The 19,770-nt window shown below is 43.0% G+C and overlaps 1 protein-coding gene across 3 annotated transcripts in view; it reads left to right on the forward strand.

The window, feature by feature from the left end:
• PLEKHA2 (pleckstrin homology domain containing A2) overlaps positions 1 to 5,680 on the forward strand; it is a 61,866-nt gene extending 56,186 nt beyond the window's left edge. For all 3 annotated transcript variants that reach the window (XM_075858818.1, XM_075858816.1, XM_075858819.1), the window contains one exon: positions 4,906 to 5,680. In XM_075858818.1, the coding sequence (XP_075714933.1) occupies positions 4,906 to 5,217 (312 nt within the window). In that variant the 3' untranslated portion in view covers positions 5,218 to 5,680. The remainder of the gene's footprint in view (positions 1 to 4,905) is intronic.
• The last annotated feature ends 14,090 nt before the right edge of the window (positions 5,681 to 19,770 follow it).

The raw sequence follows: 19,770 nt of genomic DNA on the forward strand, positions 1-19,770 counted from the left end.
ATTGCGAATTGCTTTCACACCTTTTACTCTGATCTGTATAACCTTCGACCCTCCGCTGGCTCTTCCTCCCCGGATCGAGCCTCTCTCCCCTCTCCTTTCACGCCTATATCTAGTGTGATGGCTGAGGAGATGGATGCTGATTTTACCATGCCGGAGATCCTTGCAGTTATTAAGGATCTTCCGGGGGGGGGGGGCGACTGTTTGGCGCCACTGCTTCTCCAAGCCTTTAATTCTATCTCCCCTGCAGTCCTGTTTCCCATGGGCTCCACCTTGGCACATGTCACGGTCATTCCTAAACCGGGTAAAGACCCTCAGCTCTGCTCCAGCTATTGCCCCATCTCCTTGCTCAACGTGGACTTAAAAATCTATGCCAAATTGCTTGCTAACAGATTAAATAAACATCTTCCCCATTTAATTCATCCGGATCAGATGGGCTTTGTGCCTGGCCGGTAGGGACGCGATAATACCCTGAGAATCTTAGATATCGTTCATCATGCCCAGTCCAATCGCATCCCTCTCATGATCCTGTCTCTGGATGCTGAAAAGGCGTTCGATAGGATATCCTGGCCCGCCCTTCACCAGACTCTCCAACACATAGGCCTAGGACCTTCCCTTATAAGTAAAATTATGGCCCTCTATCATTCCCCATCTGCCCAATTAAAAATAAACGGCTCCCTCTCTGCGCCCTTTGCTATTCATAACGGTACCAGGCAGGGTTGCCCTCTCTCCCCATTGTTGTTCGTCCTCGTCATGGAGCATCTCATGGCCTCCATCCGGCTCAGCTCGGATATTAAGGGTATTCTCATAGGTGGGTCGGAATATAAGTGCTCTGCATTTGCTGATGACCTTTTGGTTTATCTTACGAAGCCGCATGTCTCTCTTCCATCGTTGATGTCCGAGCTGTCCCGTTTTGGATCATGGTCCAACTTTAAGATCAACTTCTCCAAGTCTAAGGCTTTGAATGTGTCCCTCTCGCCCTCGACAATATCACTCCTCAAAAGTAATTTCCCTTTTTCCTGGCCTTCTAGGGGGATAACTTATTTAGGGGTGCGCCTAAACTCTTACCTCTCCCAACTGTTTACTAATAACTTTGCCCATTTACTAGGCAAATTCTGCACAGTTTGTGCCGTATAAATATTATTAAAATGTCACTCCTCCCCAGATTGTTGTACCTCCTGCAGACGATCCCTATCTCCATCCCATCCTCTTATTGGCTACGTATCCAACAGTGTTTTGGATCCTTCATCTGGCCAATGGGTCGTCCTTGCCTTAGTAGGACAATTTTTACTCGCTCCAGGGATGCGGGTGGGGTTGGTCTGCCGGATTGTCGTCTTTATTATATGGCGTCGACTCATGCTCGTGTCCTCGACTTCTTTCATAATCATGACTCTAAACTCTGGGTTCGGTTAGCCCAACAGCTCTGTACCCGTACCCTATCTACTTTGCCATGGACCCTACCTGGAAACAGACAGAGACCTGACTCCTTTGTTGTTTTCCATACCCTCCTGGCGTTGCGTTCCTCTGGGAGAGGGGGCTCACTCGTGGACCCGCTGGGACCACTGACCACTACTACTGACAACTCAGCATTTCCTACTGGGGAGGCGCGTCTCTTCTTCCTAGGTAGATCTTCCACCAATCCTATGTACTTCATTCAGGTCCTATCCGACTCTTCTTTGCTCCCATTAACCGCTATCTGCCCAGCTGAAACGCCTTCACCGCGTCACATTTTTCAATATTCCCAGTTACAACATTTCTATAGTGCTACTAAGCGTCAGGCTCACCTTCACCGACCGCTTACTTACTTTGAACGCTTATGTGTTTCCACCCTGTCCCCTGCACATGCCATCTCCACACTCTATAAATTACTCCTAGCCCAGTGATCCCCTCATCTCCCATCCTTCTGCAAGGCTTGGGAGACTGAATTGAACATGACATTTGCTGACGCACAATGGAGGCGATCTTTCTACCTGTCCGAGAAAGCCTCGATAGCCATACGAGCCCAGGAAACTAGCTACAAAATTATCTCTACGTGGTATCGGGTCCCTTCTGCCCTACATAAATGGTACCCGTCTGTACCTGACACATGTTGGCGATGTGGGGCGTTGGGGGGGGATCCATGTCTCATAATTGGTGGAGTTGCCCATCCTCTAGGGTCTCGGTCCCTAGTTCTCCCGAGGCGGCCCTTTTATTTATGTTCCCTATGCCACTACCCATTTACAAACGCTCCCTAATTAGGCACCTCCTTCAGGCTGCCAAATCGGTTATCCCCCGCAAGTGGAAAACGGCAGTTCCTCCACTGTTGGATGAATGGTTTCAGGAAGTTGCCTTGATACAGCGTATGGAACACCTCCTGGCTCAATCCCCGTCTGCCTCTGCACGATATTCGGACACTTGGTCTCAATGGCTTCTGTTTCTCTCTTCTCCCACCTACTGTACTGTAGTGGCTTGAGGCCCAGTACCCATCCTCCCCCATGAGACTTCATCTGAGAGGGGACTGTATGCGAGTGCGGAGGGGTTTTCTTGCTCCACCTAGGTATTTATCAGGTGCATAGCTGCTTTTTCTTATTCTTATGTACCCATGCTTTCCGGAACTGGAGTCCAGGTTCACCATGAACTTTCCTTTTCTCTCCCTTGCCTTTGATTGACTCCCATTCTATCTCTTTCCTTTCCTTTCTTTTTTTTTTTTTCTTTCTTTACTTTTCTTTCTTTCTTTCGTTCTTTTTTTTTTCTTTACTTTCCTTTCTTTCCTTTCTTTTTTTTTTTTTTTTCTTTTTACTGTTTAATAATTATTTTTTTTCTTTCGTCTACTTTGAGGGGTCATTTTCTTCCAGTGATTGTGCTCACATGCGATGGTCATTGCATTTTAGGATGTGTAGGAAGTTGACTTATTGTATGTTTCTTTCCCTTTACTTTTAAGCAATTCTCCTTCCCGTTATGATTGCTCAGATGGCTGTCGTACTGTGTGCTCTTTATGGGTTGTGATGCTTACCCTTCTGTTTGGGCTGTACCCTATTTGTCATATTCTTTTTATTATGTGGACACATTTTCTCCGACTGTTTTTGTAATTGTTTGTATTAAAACCAATAAAAAAAATTAATTGGGAAAAAAAAAGTTGCATTTGCCCCAAAATGGAAACAATAAAAGCTGCAGCTTGCCTCCTAAATAAACAAGTCCTGACACCTTTCCAATCCATGGAAAAATAAAAAAGTTACGGCTCTCAGATTATGGCGACCTAAAACTATTGTTTTTTAACAAATAATTTTTTCTTTTTAAAAGTGGTAAAACACAAAAACAAACTATATCAATTTGGTTTCACCGTAATCTTATCGAACCGTAAAATAAAGTTAAGATGTCGTTTTTACCAAATGGTGAATGCTGTAAAAATTGAACCCAAAGACCAATGGTGGAATCGCTGTTTTTTCCCATTTCATCCCACAAAGATTTTTGGGGTTTCCTAGTACCTTGTATGGTACATTAAATGGTGCTGTGAAAATCTACAACTGGTCCCACAAAGCCATCAAACACAAAATAAGCCATCAAAACAAGCCAGCGGAAAAATTAAAAAGTTTTATGGAAAAAACTAAATTTGGCTGCATCTCCAAGGGGTTAAGAGCCTTCCACTTTCTTCCTTCACACTTACATATAATACTGAGATTTCACAAGAGACTATATTTAGCCTGTTCTCCATGTAGGAAAACAACATTTTGCAATTTCATGCTTGGAATGTAAGACAGATTAACATCATGTCATCATATGAAGTGGTGATAAATCTGTTCTTCAAGGCGGTGGCACAGCTTGGATGTCTGAGGAAGCTTTCGACATATCCCTTAAAAATATATCTCTTGTCTAGATATAGTATACTATAGATTTTCTTTAGGTTTTTCCCACTAAAGTTACTTAAAATGATAAATTGCAGTATACAGTATTAATAAAAAAGTTGCAGGTAATGCAACGGAATGTGGAAATCGCAGCAAAAAAATTTGATAAAACTGTCACATGTATATACACCCTTAGGGTTCATTCACACGTTGCAGTTGAGCTGCAGTTAAAACCGCATCCGAACATCGCAAGCATTTTTACCTGGATTTGATACATTTTTTGATGCGGTTTAAAAACTGCAGCCACATCGAAAAATTCACCAATTTGCAGTAAAAACGCATGAGGTTTTCTATGCGGTCTTTCTATGCGGTTCTAACCTACTAGGTTACTTAGTTACACCAGTTTTTTAGCGCACTGTGGGTTGCACAATGTTTGGGGCATTTTAAGCCACGCCCACGTTATTATATACTACGCCCCATTGTCAAACGTGTTGATAAGTGTCTAATACAGTTAATATATGTGGTGCACATCATGTATGCAAAATTTCTGATGCATTTTAAATAGTACTACATCTGCCCCATTGTATTTTATAAATAAAGTAGACATCCTTGGTCTAGACATTCTCATGGTCTTTGATTTGTAGTACCTGTTGCATTACAGAGAATACCTGCAGCCCATATACATATATGGCCACCTATATGGGCATCTGCCACTGATCAACATCTGTCAAGTGGAGATCCAGCTTGGTGCTTGGACTCACAGTAGCTCTATGGAGATTGACGACATCTCAATAATAGGAAATCTGATCACCCTGGGCTGTCCCAGGGTCATTAGTGTTGAATTTGTAGATGGACCCTTTAATTATTATCATATACAGAAGTCCAATCACATTATATAGACTTGTTACATAGAAATTATAATCCATACACCCAAGTGTGAAACCTACATGGACCCCTGGATGATCCATTGTGAGAAATCTCAGTGGTACACAAATGTAACGGGGATCTTTAAGTAATGATCTATGTTATGTTCTGGTTCTGTAGTGAATCACAAATGACTGATCACCATCTTCTTGTCTCTCCACAGGACCCCTGTGGCCGCACTATGTCATTAAACCGTACCTCTGTTCCAGCCTCTTCCCAGGCCTCCGTCCACTCTCTACCACCATGTGATGTCAAACGGCCTCTGGGAAAATCAACATCAATTAAATCATCATGGCAGCCTTGGACTCCAGTGCCCAAATGTGAGACAGAACCATCTGGAGAAATTAAACTGGGGGATTCCAGCGAGGGTGAAGTTGGGGTAAGAGCCAGGCACATGTCTGAACCCCAACGGTTAAAAGATGACCCGTTTCTTTTTGATCTAGATAACATAAACATCCGTACTTCAGATGTGTAACCGAGAGCTTACACAACTAGACTACAAGAGAGACAAGATGGCTGCCACATCTACAGACTGTATGTGTATTACATGCTGGATTAACCATTATACAGTATTTTATTTTTTAGTTTTTTTTTGTTGTTCGACGAGATTCTACCTGAATTGCTTTATTGCTTTGTTATTGCCATGGTCTTGGCACTTGACTGTGAAACTTTCTGATTTTCTTGTTTTAACTCCATATCATAAATAATTAGTGGTCATTTTATTAAACCTTTGCTTTAACCATGTACATAATGGCTCATATCAGGAGGTGACATCTTTATATCATACCCTTGGTTTATGTAAAACAGGCCGGTGTGTATATCATGATATGTTATGTCATGCTGTTTAGAGTTAGGCCTACCCTGCCTTGACGTTAAAGTTACATCATGTACAGTACAATAAATGTGAATCCAAATAAAAATGGAGAAATGTTGTCATACGTTTGTGTGTTTTCATTATACATCTGATATGGGCATAAGATATGTGTTTTGTGGTATTATTAGTGGCTCTGTCCCTGGTGGTCAAATGTTGGAAGGGGTTTGTAACCACTGAGGGCCCTGCAGGAGAAGCCTACTAAACCCTGGTATTCCCTTAGGGGAAGATTATATTCCCTGTTGTCCAGTGGGGAAATGGAGACTATGTTTGGTTTCAGTGTTGGTAGTGGTTTGTACCAATGCCAGACTCTTTTGTCTAGAACAAGGACATCACTACTGGTGTAAAGCCTGTCCGATATGGAACTGAGACCGAAACTTGCAGGAGCTGACAGTGGAACAAAAAGTGATCTGTGTAAGGTCCCACTCACATCACATTTTGGCCTTCGGTCGGAGATATATGTCGGAGAGACTCCCGACGTATACCTCAGACGAAAGGCCAAACATTATCCCATTGTATGGTGGACTGTCCCTGGACAAACTCCTGAAGTCACTGTCCATATATGCACAGTGACATCAGGAGATTTCCCAGGACTGGAGTCCTGGGGCAGAACATCTAATAGCGCTCTGCCTGGGGACTCCTGCACTGTGGAAGCTTCCGACATCACTGTCCATATTTGGAGAGTGACTTCAGGAAATCCCCTAGCGTCCAAGTACCCGGCCGGAGCGTCAGCTAGAACTCTGACCGGGTACTCCGGCACTACTCCTGACGTCACTTCATAAATGGACAGTGACGTCGGAAGTTTGTAAAGCCGAAATCACAGCCAGAGCGTCGGCAATGCTCTGGCCTGGGATTTGGCCCTGGAGAATGCTGTGACCTCACTGTCCATGTATGGATAGTGATGTCGGGAGTTTGTAAAGCCGAAATCTCCGGCCCGAGCATCGGCAACGCTCGGGTCGGAGATTCCGGCACTGGTGAAGCCCCTGAGACATCACTGTCCATATATAGACAGTGATGTTGGGAGCTCCCTGATGCTTCAGTTTAACGTACACCTATGATCAGATGCCATACGGAAGCATCTCTTACTCATAGGCTCCCATGTTTAAAAAAAAACAAAAAACCTTATACCATGTGGTATACATTACGAATCGGCATAACTTGGGGAGGTAGAGTTAGATGGGCCCCAGGACTCGATTACAATTGCAACCTCAGCAATGTGGAAAACAAAGTAATGACAAATCTCCTCTTCAGTTCCATGACCCTGTCAGCCACCTGCACACCTATCAGGTTTCTTGAGTGCTATCTCCTCTTGTCACAAGAGGTTCTTCAGACAGGTCTGCATGACCTTTCACATAAGTCCACTTTGCTGACCATCCTCTGAGGTGCACTTTGCCTACAGGTGAAGCCTGAGGACCAACCTCTGATTGGCAAGGTTGATTTCTCACCTTGCCTTCAGTGTCCATGGCTGCATGTCTTCTATCTTCCTTTCTGTGTATTGAATATTTATAGAAATGGAATCTGACGTTATTTTTAATGGAACCCAGGCCCAGAGTGCGTATGCATCGCTACAGACGGCCTATTTGAACCTCCCTTGGCCATCCAGACCTTATCTGATCTCAGGTTAGTTTTCTTCACTGCTAGCCGTATTACTAACTATTTATATTGTATTAATTCCTGGTTATGAACGTTCACTGACCTTCGCTTCTGCCACACTTCTCTAGATTTACACTTGGTACCTTCCTGATATTGATCCTGGCTTTGTCTTCTGGTTACGTCTTGGATCATCCCTAATACATTTTCCCAGCTCTGACCAGTAGCAGATTAAGTAGCCATAGGCCCTGGGCTTTTCCCCAAACTTGGGCCCCCCTTCCCCTCCGCCTCTCTGCCGTGTCTATAGTGAACACCTCCTTTCTGTGTGAGCATTGACAAGGGGAATCATAACACCTATTTGTCAAAGGGCTGTGTCCCTACATACTGAAAATCTCCAACAAGGGACACATCCTCCTGACAATGGGAATGGTAACACACGCATTTGTCTATTAGTCCTGGGTACACAAAGACTATGTGGAATACAAGGATTTCCTACAACAGACGTGTCAGGAAAGGGGACAGCTCCTCACTAAAATCAGTGACTCACAAGTGATGTCTTCTCTGATGGAAGTCGTTCTCACTTCTTTTCTTTTCCATCTGACACAGACCGTTATGGCAACTTCTCCTGATGACTGCAGAGTTTCCTGATGTGATATCTTTGCTCCTCGCTTCTGCAGCTATTTCCAGCCTCTATAAAAACACAAAAATTCAGACACCAAGGCCCAGGTTCAAAAATGCAACAAAACTGCAATGTACTTTAGGCGGCTGTGGGTCCCCCGGAAGCCTTGGGCGCCCAGGCGGCTGCCCAAAATGCTCCTTTGATTATACGCCATTGGCTCTGACTGCCTTGGCTATTCTGTCATCTTTGCATCTGTATCAGTCCCTTCATTCTTTCCTAAAACTTTCATCAGTTCATCCACTGCCAATCGTTAGATTCCCCAAGTCGCAGCCCCTGGGGAAGTCAATTGCTAAATTTCATATCTCTTTACGGAGGTGTTCCTTAGATTCTTCCTCTCCAGTTAGGCACTTAGGCCGTATTCACATGGCAGAATTTTCACACTAATTCTGACACATTTTCCACGTTGGAATCAGCATGAAAAACATTGCCTTTAATGGGAAATCTCTCCCCAGAAAATAAATAATTGACGTCACTTTTTGACATGGCTTCCTTGGTGCATTCAGCCACGAAAATAGCATCAGGTAGCCACATGCAGATTATCCCCAGTGAATAGGTCTAATCAGCGTGCATAAACGCAGTTGGTTTTACTGCAGAACCGTGGCGGAAAACCAAAACTCATTAACGAATGTCTGCTGTAGATTCTCCACCAATTCTACAACGGATTTTTTTCCTTAAGAAAAAATCTGTCGTGTGAACATAGCCTAAAGATTCCACTATTTCGGTGAGTTTCATAACACAAGTGCCATTTCTTCTCAACAATCTGGAATCCTTGTAGATTGGACCACTCTTAAGACCCTGTTCACATTTGTGTTGGAGGCTCCATTAGAGGCCCCCGTCGCAGATTCCGCCGAAGATACCGGAAACAATAGCACAGCACGCTGTGCTATTGTTTCTGGTAAATCCGCTGACACCACGACGGAAAGCCGAAGGAACCTATTAGTCAATAGGTTCCTTTGGGCGCCGGTTGTCTCTATTGTTCAACAGAGTTTAAGCTTCCTCTATCGGAGCAGAACAACAGAATGCCGAACGCAGATGTGAACAGGGCCTAACATTGGAGGGTTATATAGCAATACATATAGTTAAGGCTTTATGTAGCATTGTCTATTATATGCACAGTGTGAAAGAATATGCTCAAGCTTTCCCGCTTTATGCATTTATTAACCCTAGAAGCTATTTACCTCATTTTCATTACTGGAGCTTTTCAGTTCTATTGGCCAATTATCATACAAAGAAATCCTTCTTGCTTTGGCACCCATTCAAACATGAATTGCCTGCGGACCTGGCAGGAGCAGAACGCATGGCCCTGTCATCTTGGCAGTGGTCTTATAATAAAAACATTTTATTCTTCCCGACACATAAAGATTAATTACCACATAGTTAAATTATGTCACCTCCTTTATCCTGACATCTGAGAACGTGAACCGTCTTACAAATTTGAGCCGTCCTTTAAGATATTTGTCACGTCGGATGTGTGGACAGCAGACAAGCAGTGGATTTTTGCATTTTGCTGGTTATTAATGGCTTTGCACACTAATGCCCATTAATTTACTGGGTCACAGTCCACTAAGGAATAATAAACTGTAATTTGTTCTAATGATGTTGTAAGCTTTGAATGACATCACAAAAATGTCGGGCTGCACGCTGTGACCTTTAAAGAAAAAATGAATTATTCCACTGGATGTTGGAACATGGGAAATGTTAGTCTGCCCTTAATCATCAATTCCTACGTATCCATTTTAAGGTGGTGGCACCTATGGAGGAACACGTCTATTGGTATCTTATGATGGAGCGGTCTGGGCGTATTGGAGGACTTGTTGCCAAATATGGATGAGGTCTACTAAGATGTCTTGGAATTGATGGAATTTTTCCTCTTGACTTAATTTCACTCTCCTGAACATTGGATATGCTATCAAAGTATTTAGATATAAACTTTATATTAAAGCGATTGTCTGATTTAGAAAACCCACTTTCAAATGCCCTAATAGAACATTTTGGACCTCCAGCAGAGAGCAGCTTCAAAGAGAGTCTTTTTGGAGGACCCAACATGACAATTTATTAAATGGGCAGCTCATTGATTTCACTGGTCATATTTAATACTTAATTTTCCCTGTGGTGGCGCTGCAGCGGAATTGAGCACTTCTGAGATGACCTCTAAGTTTACAAATGATTGCTGGTTGTCCCAGCAGTGGGACACCCTGTAATCAGCTGATTTTCAAGGGATCCTCCCAACACAAAGGGATTGTTCACAGTTGACAATTTTTTTAGGAAGAAACTTGAGGGTCATGAATGCAAAAACTTCTGTTATCCATAGTATCCAATGAGGTTCCAGCTATCATTTCAGATGTTAAAGGGGATATATCACTAGGACAGACCCTTTTGTTAACCAGATGATGCTCCCTCTTAATGTCATGTCCAGGGGCCAATTAAATGATGAAAGGTAGCATAGGTTACGTACAAAAATTGTGCTCCGTCTGAGCCCCCTTGGAAATCACACGTTCTCAGGGACCTTGTGTGTTGGAGCTTCCCTATCCCATAGACTTGTTCAAAGTTGGATTTGCTTGGAATTAGGGGACTTATGTAAGTCATGTCAGTCCTTTTTTGGCTGTAGGTGCAGATGTGCCCATTGGGTTCTCTCAATTAGGGCACCATAATGATGCCCTAATAAAGGGGTGCAACACCTGGCTATACCTGTGTTCTTATCTATTGCTCTCAGCACATGCCCCATTACTGACAATGACACAGCAGCATATGCAGAAGAGAGTATGAAGACCTATGAAGATATCAGACACCAATAACATGCTTATATCTCCATAAAGTGTACCTCCAGCTACAAACATTGAATTTTTCCGCTATTTCTTTAATAGTATGGCCTTCTGTAATATGTAATTCAACATAACCAGCAGCATTTCACTGGCCTACAGCCCCCACTAGACGGTCTGATCTGTATTTATCCCCATAGACACAAATAATGACTGAAGGGACTGACTTGCTATATACACAATTCTCATATATGGCGGAGCTTCCCGAGAACAGAATTCTGGGAAATCCGAAAAGAAAAATGTATAACTCCCAGATCCTTTCCTATAAACCTATTGTCCCGAGGAGTAGTTTGATTTTAGAAAACCCATCTTATTTCTAAATCTGATAACTCTGCGTATATTCGACTACGAACTGGTTAAAAATCTTGTTTACTTACACAGATATAAAGGGCCCATGAAAAAAAGAAAGAAAAATCTTTTAGATTTCAATGTCCTGATAAAAGTGTCCCCTGCGGCTAGGCCGCATCCTTACAAAATCCTTTACAGGAGATTTTATAGGCAGATGTTTTACTGGTATGAGTCGTCTTATCACCTGTTAACCCAGTCTCTGCCAAGCTTGAGTCTAATGAATTATTATGCTCTATGTATGGTAATTAATAAGGAAAATTTGCTGGCCCAATATAACCAAACATGTTTCTCTGTTGCTGGTGTTGAAACACCTAAAAAAAGCTGATTGCACATAAAGAAAAGTCTTGTAGACTTCTCAGAGCATAAAACTAACTTAGCCAATCATTCCTTTTTGGTACAGAGCCAAAAAAGATGTCCACAAATCATTCCAGTTCTCATTAATTTTGGCACCAAACCATTGTATAGTAGGATTATCTGGGATGCCAAGCCGATGAACAACCGGGTCTGTCTGGAATACCAAACCACTAGACACATGGTAGTGTCTACAACACTGGACATTACGGATTGTCAACAAGAATTGGGGCAACATGAAGGACTTGGTTATAAACCAATGCACACCAAGGAGCAGAGGCGTAACATGAAGACTCCTGGGCTCCAATGCAAAAAATCTCTAAGGCTGGATTCACACGAGCATGTTCGGTCCGTAAAGGACGGAACGTATTTCGGCCACAAATCCCAGACCAAACACACTGCAGGAAGCCGGGCTCCTAGCATCATAGTTATGTACGACGCTAGGAGTCCCTGCCTCTCCGTGGAACTACTGTCCCGTACTGAAAACATGATTACAGTACGGGACAGTTGTCCCGCAGCGAGGCAGGGACTCCTAGCGTCGTACATAACTATGATGCTAGGAGCACGGCTCACTGCAGTGTGTTCAGTCCGGGACTTGCGGCCGAAATATGTTCCGTCCTTTATGGACCGAACATGCTCGTGTGAATCCAGCCTAAGCGGCCCCCACCAAACATGTGCCATTTTTAATACTGGTGTCTTCTTAGGTAGCAGGAGAGCCTATGGGCTCCCCAGACAGCAAGGTCCAGGTGTGACTGTTACATTTGCAGCCCCTATAGCTGCCCAGGACTATGTAAGATACCAAACCACTGGTCTCCAGGAACATGAAACCACTAAACACATGATAGTGTCTACACCACTGGACATTAAGAATTGTCAACAAGTATTTGGGCAACATGACAGACGGGTGAATTAACCACTGTATAACAAGGCCTACATAAGACACCAAACTACTGCTCACAAGGGATTTTGTGATCAAGCAAACACACCGGACACTAGGACTGCCTCAGGTATTAAATTGATTTATACTAACAACTGTTTGGGTAAGATCAGAGACCGATGAAAGTGTACTAAACAAGTACTGCTTATGAGAGTACCAAATCACTGATGTCCGGGAACTCATCCTAGACATTCTCTGATTCCTGGACAGAGAGTAACTGGGGAACTTAAACCATACCTCCCAACTTCACAATTTCTTTCCAAGTTAAGCCACGATTTTAACTTCGCCCAATACCCGCCCATACACACACAGTTCAGCCCACACAGTATCATGCTCCCATAGTGCCTCCCACAGTATAATGCCCCCATAGCTGCCCCTCACACAGCATGATGCCCCTTAGTGCCCCCACACAATTTCATGCTCCCATAGTGCCTACTCACAGTATAGTTACATAGTTAGTACGGTTGAAAAAATACATATGTCCAGCAAGTTAAACCAAGGGATGGGAAAATGGAAAGGAGGGAAAAAGGGAAGCCCCATAGAGCCCCCCACACAGTACAATGCCAAATAGCTGCCCCCAGACAGTATAATGCCCACTTAGCAGGTGCTCTCATACAGTATAATGCCCCCTTAGCAGGTGCCACCATATAGTATAATGCCCCATAGTGCCCAATAAAAAAATAATAAAATAAATACTTACCTAACCTCGTTCCCACGACGAGTGGAGGAGATCCCTCTGCTCCTTCTCTCTGTTCTATGAGTGGCTCAGCGCAGACAGGCGCAATCACTTCATTGCGCCTGTCTGTGCCAAGCCACTCGTGGCTCACAGCTGCATCACACAGTGAATGCTGAAGCAGCTGACGGTTTCCTGCTTCAGCATTGGATTCACCAGTTTCAACGCAAATACAGTTCAAATCGAGACAGCAGGACACCGCCCAGAGTCTAGGACCATCCCACTGAATCCGGGACGGTTGGGAGGTAGGCTTAAACCGCTCAAAACCACTAAACCACCATAAACTTAAAAGTTCTTTCTATTGACCACACATATACAGTATTTATATATGTGAATAAGAACACAGCTGAGGCGTCTTTTTTCCAAACTGAACAAGACCAATATTTTTAGGCTCCCATTGTAAGAGAGACCTCCCATGTAATTTAACAATTTATTCACATGCCTTTCAATCCTTTCCAGCTCTCCTATATCCTGTTACAATGTGGAGCCCAAAACTGAATCCCATATTCAAGATGTGTTCTTACAAGGGATTTATAAAGGGGTGATATTACATTTGAATCACAGATTTGTATTTCTCTTTTTATACACCCTAAAATCCTATTTGCTTTTGCTGCTGCAGCTGCTGCTGCTTGACATTGAGTGCTGCTGCTTAGCTCAAGTGTAACCAAAATGCTCAGGTCCTTCTCTTGTTTTGTTATCCCCAGTTTAATTCCAATTAATGTATATTCAGTAATACTCAATAGTGTAGTTAGCGGGGGGCAGGGGGGTCGGTGGCCCCAAGCCCACTGAGATGGACCCACTGACCGGGTCGGCCACTCTTCAGTATTATTAAATCTAGCAGACGTGCCGCATGCTAGGCACGTCTGCTAGAGCACGCCTCTGATGCTGCCTGTCAGGAGCAGAAGAAGCCTGTGAGTAAGAAGAGGGTGAGTAATCACTCCTCCCTGATGGATAAAGTTATATAGTTAGGGTTTATATACAGGGATAATAGCTTGTATATACAGGGTTGATGCGGGTTATATACAGGGATAATGGCTTGTATATACAGGGATGATGGGCAAAATGGCTTGCCCCGCCAATCAGCGCCTTTCAACGATGCTAGCAGTGTGATGAAGTCATTGCGCCACTTCCATTGTTGAAGTCGCTGATTAACGGGGCAAATCATTCTGCCCTGCCAATCAGCTCCTTTCAACTACGCTAGCGGTGCCATGACGTAATCGCGCCGCTTGCGTCATTCAGCCCCAGCAGACCTGCTCAGAAGGGAGCAGGTCTGCATTGCCACTGGACGGCGCGGGAACGGGATCATGTAAGTTTGTAAAGTTTTTTTTTCTTTATAAGAAAACTGAGTGGCATTATATACAGGGCGGCCCTATCTACAGGGGGGTTTATATGTGGGGATTGTGGAGCACTATCTACAGGGGGAGCTATATGTAGGGCACTATCTACAGGGGTGGGCTATATGTGGGACACTATATACAGGGGGAGTTATATGTGAGGCACTATCTACAGGAGTGGGCTATATGTGGATCACTATCTATAAGGGGAGCTATTTGCGGGACACTATCTACAGGGGTGGGCTGTATGTGAGGCACTATCTACAGAGGTGGGCTATATGTGGAGCACTATCTATAGGGGGAGCTATATGTAGAGCAGCACGGTGGCTCAGTGGTTAGCACTATTGCCTTGCAGCTCTGAAGTCGATATGTGGACACTATCTACAGGGGACTATATATTAGCACTATCTACAGGGGGCTGTATGTGTGACACTATCTACAGAGGCTCTATGGGGGTCACTATCTACAAGGGGGCTAAGGGGTCACTATCTACAGGGGGCACAGTGTAGGTGTGTGTGTGGGTCACAGTGTATGGTACTATTATAATCAGGGACACAGTGTATGGCACTATTATAATTAGAGGTGCAGTGTATGGTGCTATTATATTTAGGGGCGTTGAGACTTGACTTTCACAGCAGGTGACAACGTGGATACAGCGGGAAGACACGACTTGACTTTCACTTGTAGATACGATTGCACAGGATACCGGGTACAGGCAGCAGGAACGGGTAACACTGGGAATTGGAAAACACTGGGAGACCTTTTGCAAGACAAACTAGGGTATACAACAACGCTCAGGCAAGGAACCAGTGGGCAGGGCCCCTTATTATAGTCCAGCAGCCATTTGGGCTGATAATTGATGTTAGACAGCTGGACGCGTACTGGCCCTTTAAGGTCGTGCACGCGCGAGCACGCGTGCCCTGCGGGAAACAGTCCGAGTGCCTGGAAGAAAGTGCCTCTCCATCCGACACTTGGCATTGTGCTTGGTCATGTAAGGCTTGTATGCAGCTGCTCGGCCATAGAAAACCATGAAGCTCCGGGGCACAGTTTATGTGCGAATGTTAATGCCAGAAGAGGTTTGGATTCTGCAGTTATTGAGTCAGCAGAGCGTTGGCGACTTTTATGCACTATGCGCCTCAACACTCGGTGACCCCGCTCTGTAACTGTACGTGGTCTGATACTTCGTGGCTGAGTTCTGGGGGTTCCTAAACGTTTCCACTTTGTAATAATATCCCTCACAGTTGATCGTAAAATATCTAGGCGGGAAGAAATTTCACAAACGCAATGGTGGGACCCTATTACCGGACCACGCTGGAAAACAGTGATCTCTTTACAATGGCATATTTTTCACAATTGTTGGTAAAGGCGACTGCATGGCTAGGTGATAGATTTTATACACCGGTGGCAATGGGGCTGAATGAAACACCCGAATTCAATGTTTAAGAGGAGTGTCCCAATACTTTTGCCCATATAGTGTATGTTGTAATAGGAAAGCCACCCAGTGCATCTGTTGATCGAAAAGGTCTATGTGTTGATTTGATTTTTAAGTATCACACAAAGTTTTATATTACAAGCAAATTAATTAAAGATGAAAAATAATTGGGCCTAACACCGATCCTTGTGGTACTCCGCTGCTGACTTTAGCCCATTTTGAGTAAGTTCCATTTATAACAACTCTTTGTTTTCTGTCCCGTAACCAATTCTTTACCCACTTGCATACACGTTCCCCCAGTCCTTGTGTCTGCAGCTTCAGAACAAGACTGTTGTGTGGAAAACTATCAAATGCTTGTGCAAAATCCAAATAAATCCCATCAGCCGCATGGCCAACATCCAGATTGGCACTTACTGTACCTCCTCATAGAAACCGAGCATGTTGGTTAGGCTCGACCTGTTTTTCATGAATCCATGCTGGTTATTAGTTATTAGATTATTTACTGCTATGTTATTTAGCAATTCACCCCTTAGAATAACTTCAAATATTTTACATACCACAAATTTCAAGATATAAGCATATAAATTAAAGAAGATCTGTCACCTCTCCTGGACATGTCTGTTTTTGCAAATACTTGTATTACCCATGAAATTGCAATTCTGGAGGATTTTTTCTTAAATGTGCCGTTCCTCTGTTATTCCTCCTAGAAATGTATAAAGAAATTGACAGCAAGGTGTTACACACTCTGACAGTGTCCAATCATTGCTAACAGTATCAGAATGTGTAGAGACACATCCTACTGACAAGGGAAATGTTAACATCAGTTACGTCAATTAGGCCTGGACACTTTTTGTAGCACTAGTGATTGATTTTAAGCATTGAGTGACAGCTCCAGTTCACAAAACAGCTGTAGATCTATAGTTAAAATGACTTAGTTGCGTTACCAAACGTCTCCATTTAGGCCGGACCTAATTCATACATTTTGGATAAATGCAATCGATAGCATCCGGAAAAAAAAATGGCCCAGTGATCTAGGGGGGTTATTAAACATCTAGATATTTTGCTGAGCAAGAATAGAAATAATAAAAAAAAAACAGCTCCATTCTTGTCCATGGGCTGTGTCTAGTATTGAAATGGGGCTGAGCTGAAATACCAGGCACAACCAATGGACAAGAGTGGCGCTGTTTCAGGGAAAGAAGGACATTTTTTCTTAACCCTATACAACCGCTCTAACTACAGGTCAAACACCAAGGTAAGTGGAACGCATTAGTCCATTTTGCAACCTTTGCACGAGGAAGATTTGTCCTGCCTGGGACTTTGCATTAGAACAATCCTAATATTATCGTTCTTAAATTCTTTCAGATCTTTGAGTCAAGAGAAATGAAAAAAAAAAATATTCCCGTGTGTATTTTGTTGGCTATCTTTGCAGTAAGAGTAAAAAGCAATTCCATTTGGAGATATTATTTTACCTAATTCTCTAAGAAGACTGAAAGACTAAGGCAGATGTTAGATGCGCCCTCCTTACACACCTGCTCCCCAGGCGATAGGTGATTCATTCACATTCTTAATCCAAATTTGGTTCAACTATGTTACCGGCATTGGACTTGAGTTGCATCGTGATTCATATGAACCCACTATGAAGGAATAATTCCCTCAGCGTGCTTAATATCAGACCAAGGTCAGTAATGAATGAATATATTATATACCTGTGCATCTAAATATAATATGTTATATTTGTTCTAGCATCACGCTTAAAGTGTAACTAAACTTTTATAAAACTTTAGACATTTCATAGTGACATGTCACAACTTTTGCTCAGTGGGGGTTCAAGTGCAGAGACTTGGGTGAGCGCTGAGCCGCTTCGTTTCTACTCATCTTTCCTCGGAAAGCAGATCGAGCGGTGTACCGGCTCAATAGAAAGTCTATTAGTACATACACTACTTGCTCGTTTTTCGGAGGAACAAAGTGGCTCAGTGCTCACCCGAGCACTTCTGCTGCTTCGTTTTAGCGATTGGTGGGGGTCCCAACGCTCGAACCCCCACTGATCAAAACTTCTGACATGTCACTATGAAATGTCAAAACTTTTATAAAAGTTTAGTTACACTTTAAGATGCAAAATCTATGAATTCCGCTTCTGCCTGCAATTTTCCAACCAGTAAAAATCCTACTTACTAGGAGATCTCCATTATTTTCTCATTCTTCTTCTTCCAGGGCATGACTACTGAGAATCATTCTCATAAGACATCACAGTGTTTGCTGGATAGCAAAAAATCCATGACAATGACCCTGATAGTTACATGCTAGGGGTAGATACCTGGGATAGTGATGGAGATCTCTGACAACCACTTGGAGCACTTCATGGATGTTGGGGGTTTTACAGGAAATATTTATACTACAGCAATGTATTCTGAATTTTGATTTAGGGTGATGTTGTTATTTAAAGGGGTTCTCTGGTATATAATTTTTTTTCAAATACCTCTGGAGGACCAGGCAAATCCCTTTATTACATAGACAGACGAATGTTTTCAACAAGAACTGTGTAATGCTTCCTTTCACCTGAGGAGGCATTGCAGTGGAATTGAACACTTGCTAATGGGTACGGCCTCATTAGTTGAACCCTAAAGATTTCAAGACTGGGGCACCCTGTGATCAGTTTATCATCAGGGAACCCTTCCAACAAAAAGACTTCCAAAGTGGACAACCCCTTTAAAAGCAAAACTGGCAGTTCAACTTTTGCCAAAACTATCACTCATGTCCCACCTGGTTGTGATTCTTATCGCTCTTTTTTGGGCTTCATAATGTGAAGGACAACATGATAAATCTTGTCTTGAGATATCATATTTTTAAAAATGGTAAAATCTTTGAAAGTCTGTTCAGTCGTGGTTTTGCTTATACTCTGATACATCCTAGCTGCTTTCCCTGTCTATTGTTTATAAAGTCACTCAGTACAAATACCGGTCACAGTCATGTACACACCAAACATTCATTAAATCACTTAGTATCCTTGTCAAATTGAGGCGAAGGTAATAACTGCACTTAAAGGGATTGCACCCTTTTTATATGGGTGCCACATGTCCGTCTCAAATCTTCTCTTACAAAGTGGCTCTCGATTTACAGCTCATAGAGGGGAGTCCCAAGAGGACCATCCTTGAAGAAGTCCGAAGGGCGTAATACAGAATATGGACAGGAATAAGCTACTTCCCACTCTTAATTTTTACTGAAAATCTTAGTAGATCTCTTTATCATAAAAAGGAATCTTCACGCAAAATAAAAAATGTCCACTTTTTTATTGGGTCTTAAATTTCCAGATCTAATGTATTAAATAGCAAATGAAGGGTTCTCTACTGGAAGAATAAGCAATATACACACATATATATTTTACACTGAGCCTAAGGCAGAATTTCATATCACCTGCTCTAAGAAATGACATTTGTGGATAAACGCAGTTATTCGGTAAGGAATGTACTAAACTATGTCATCTGGATTTTTTTTTCTAGCCTCAGGAGACCCCATTAAAGGAGATGATGCCGTAAGCAATAGAATTGCAAGGGTTACAGCAGAACTGATGTGCAGAAGATGATATAGAACTGATCATAGGGTTAGAACTCAAGTTGTGAATATGAATTGTAGTAGGATTATTCCATTGAAAACAAATACACCCCATATAACGTGTAGGAGGACACTGGATGGGAACACAACATTTTACTGCTTATCTAAAGCTGGCCATACACATTAGATAAAAGTCGTCCTCAATTTTAGTGAGATCGGCCAGCTATCTAATGTATATGGGGGTCCCCCGAAAGAAGAATCAGGCACAGTGGATTTGAGCATGTCTGATTTTTTGTTCCCACAGGGAAAACTGCTGCCATAGGAAAATGCAGTAGCTTATTCCCCTCTCCCATGAAAAATCATGCACGCTCAGCCAGCTTAACAA

This window comes from Rhinoderma darwinii, chromosome 3 (assembly GCF_050947455.1).
Source record: "Rhinoderma darwinii isolate aRhiDar2 chromosome 3, aRhiDar2.hap1, whole genome shotgun sequence".
In the NCBI taxonomy this organism is placed as follows: domain Eukaryota; kingdom Metazoa; phylum Chordata; class Amphibia; order Anura; family Rhinodermatidae; genus Rhinoderma; species Rhinoderma darwinii.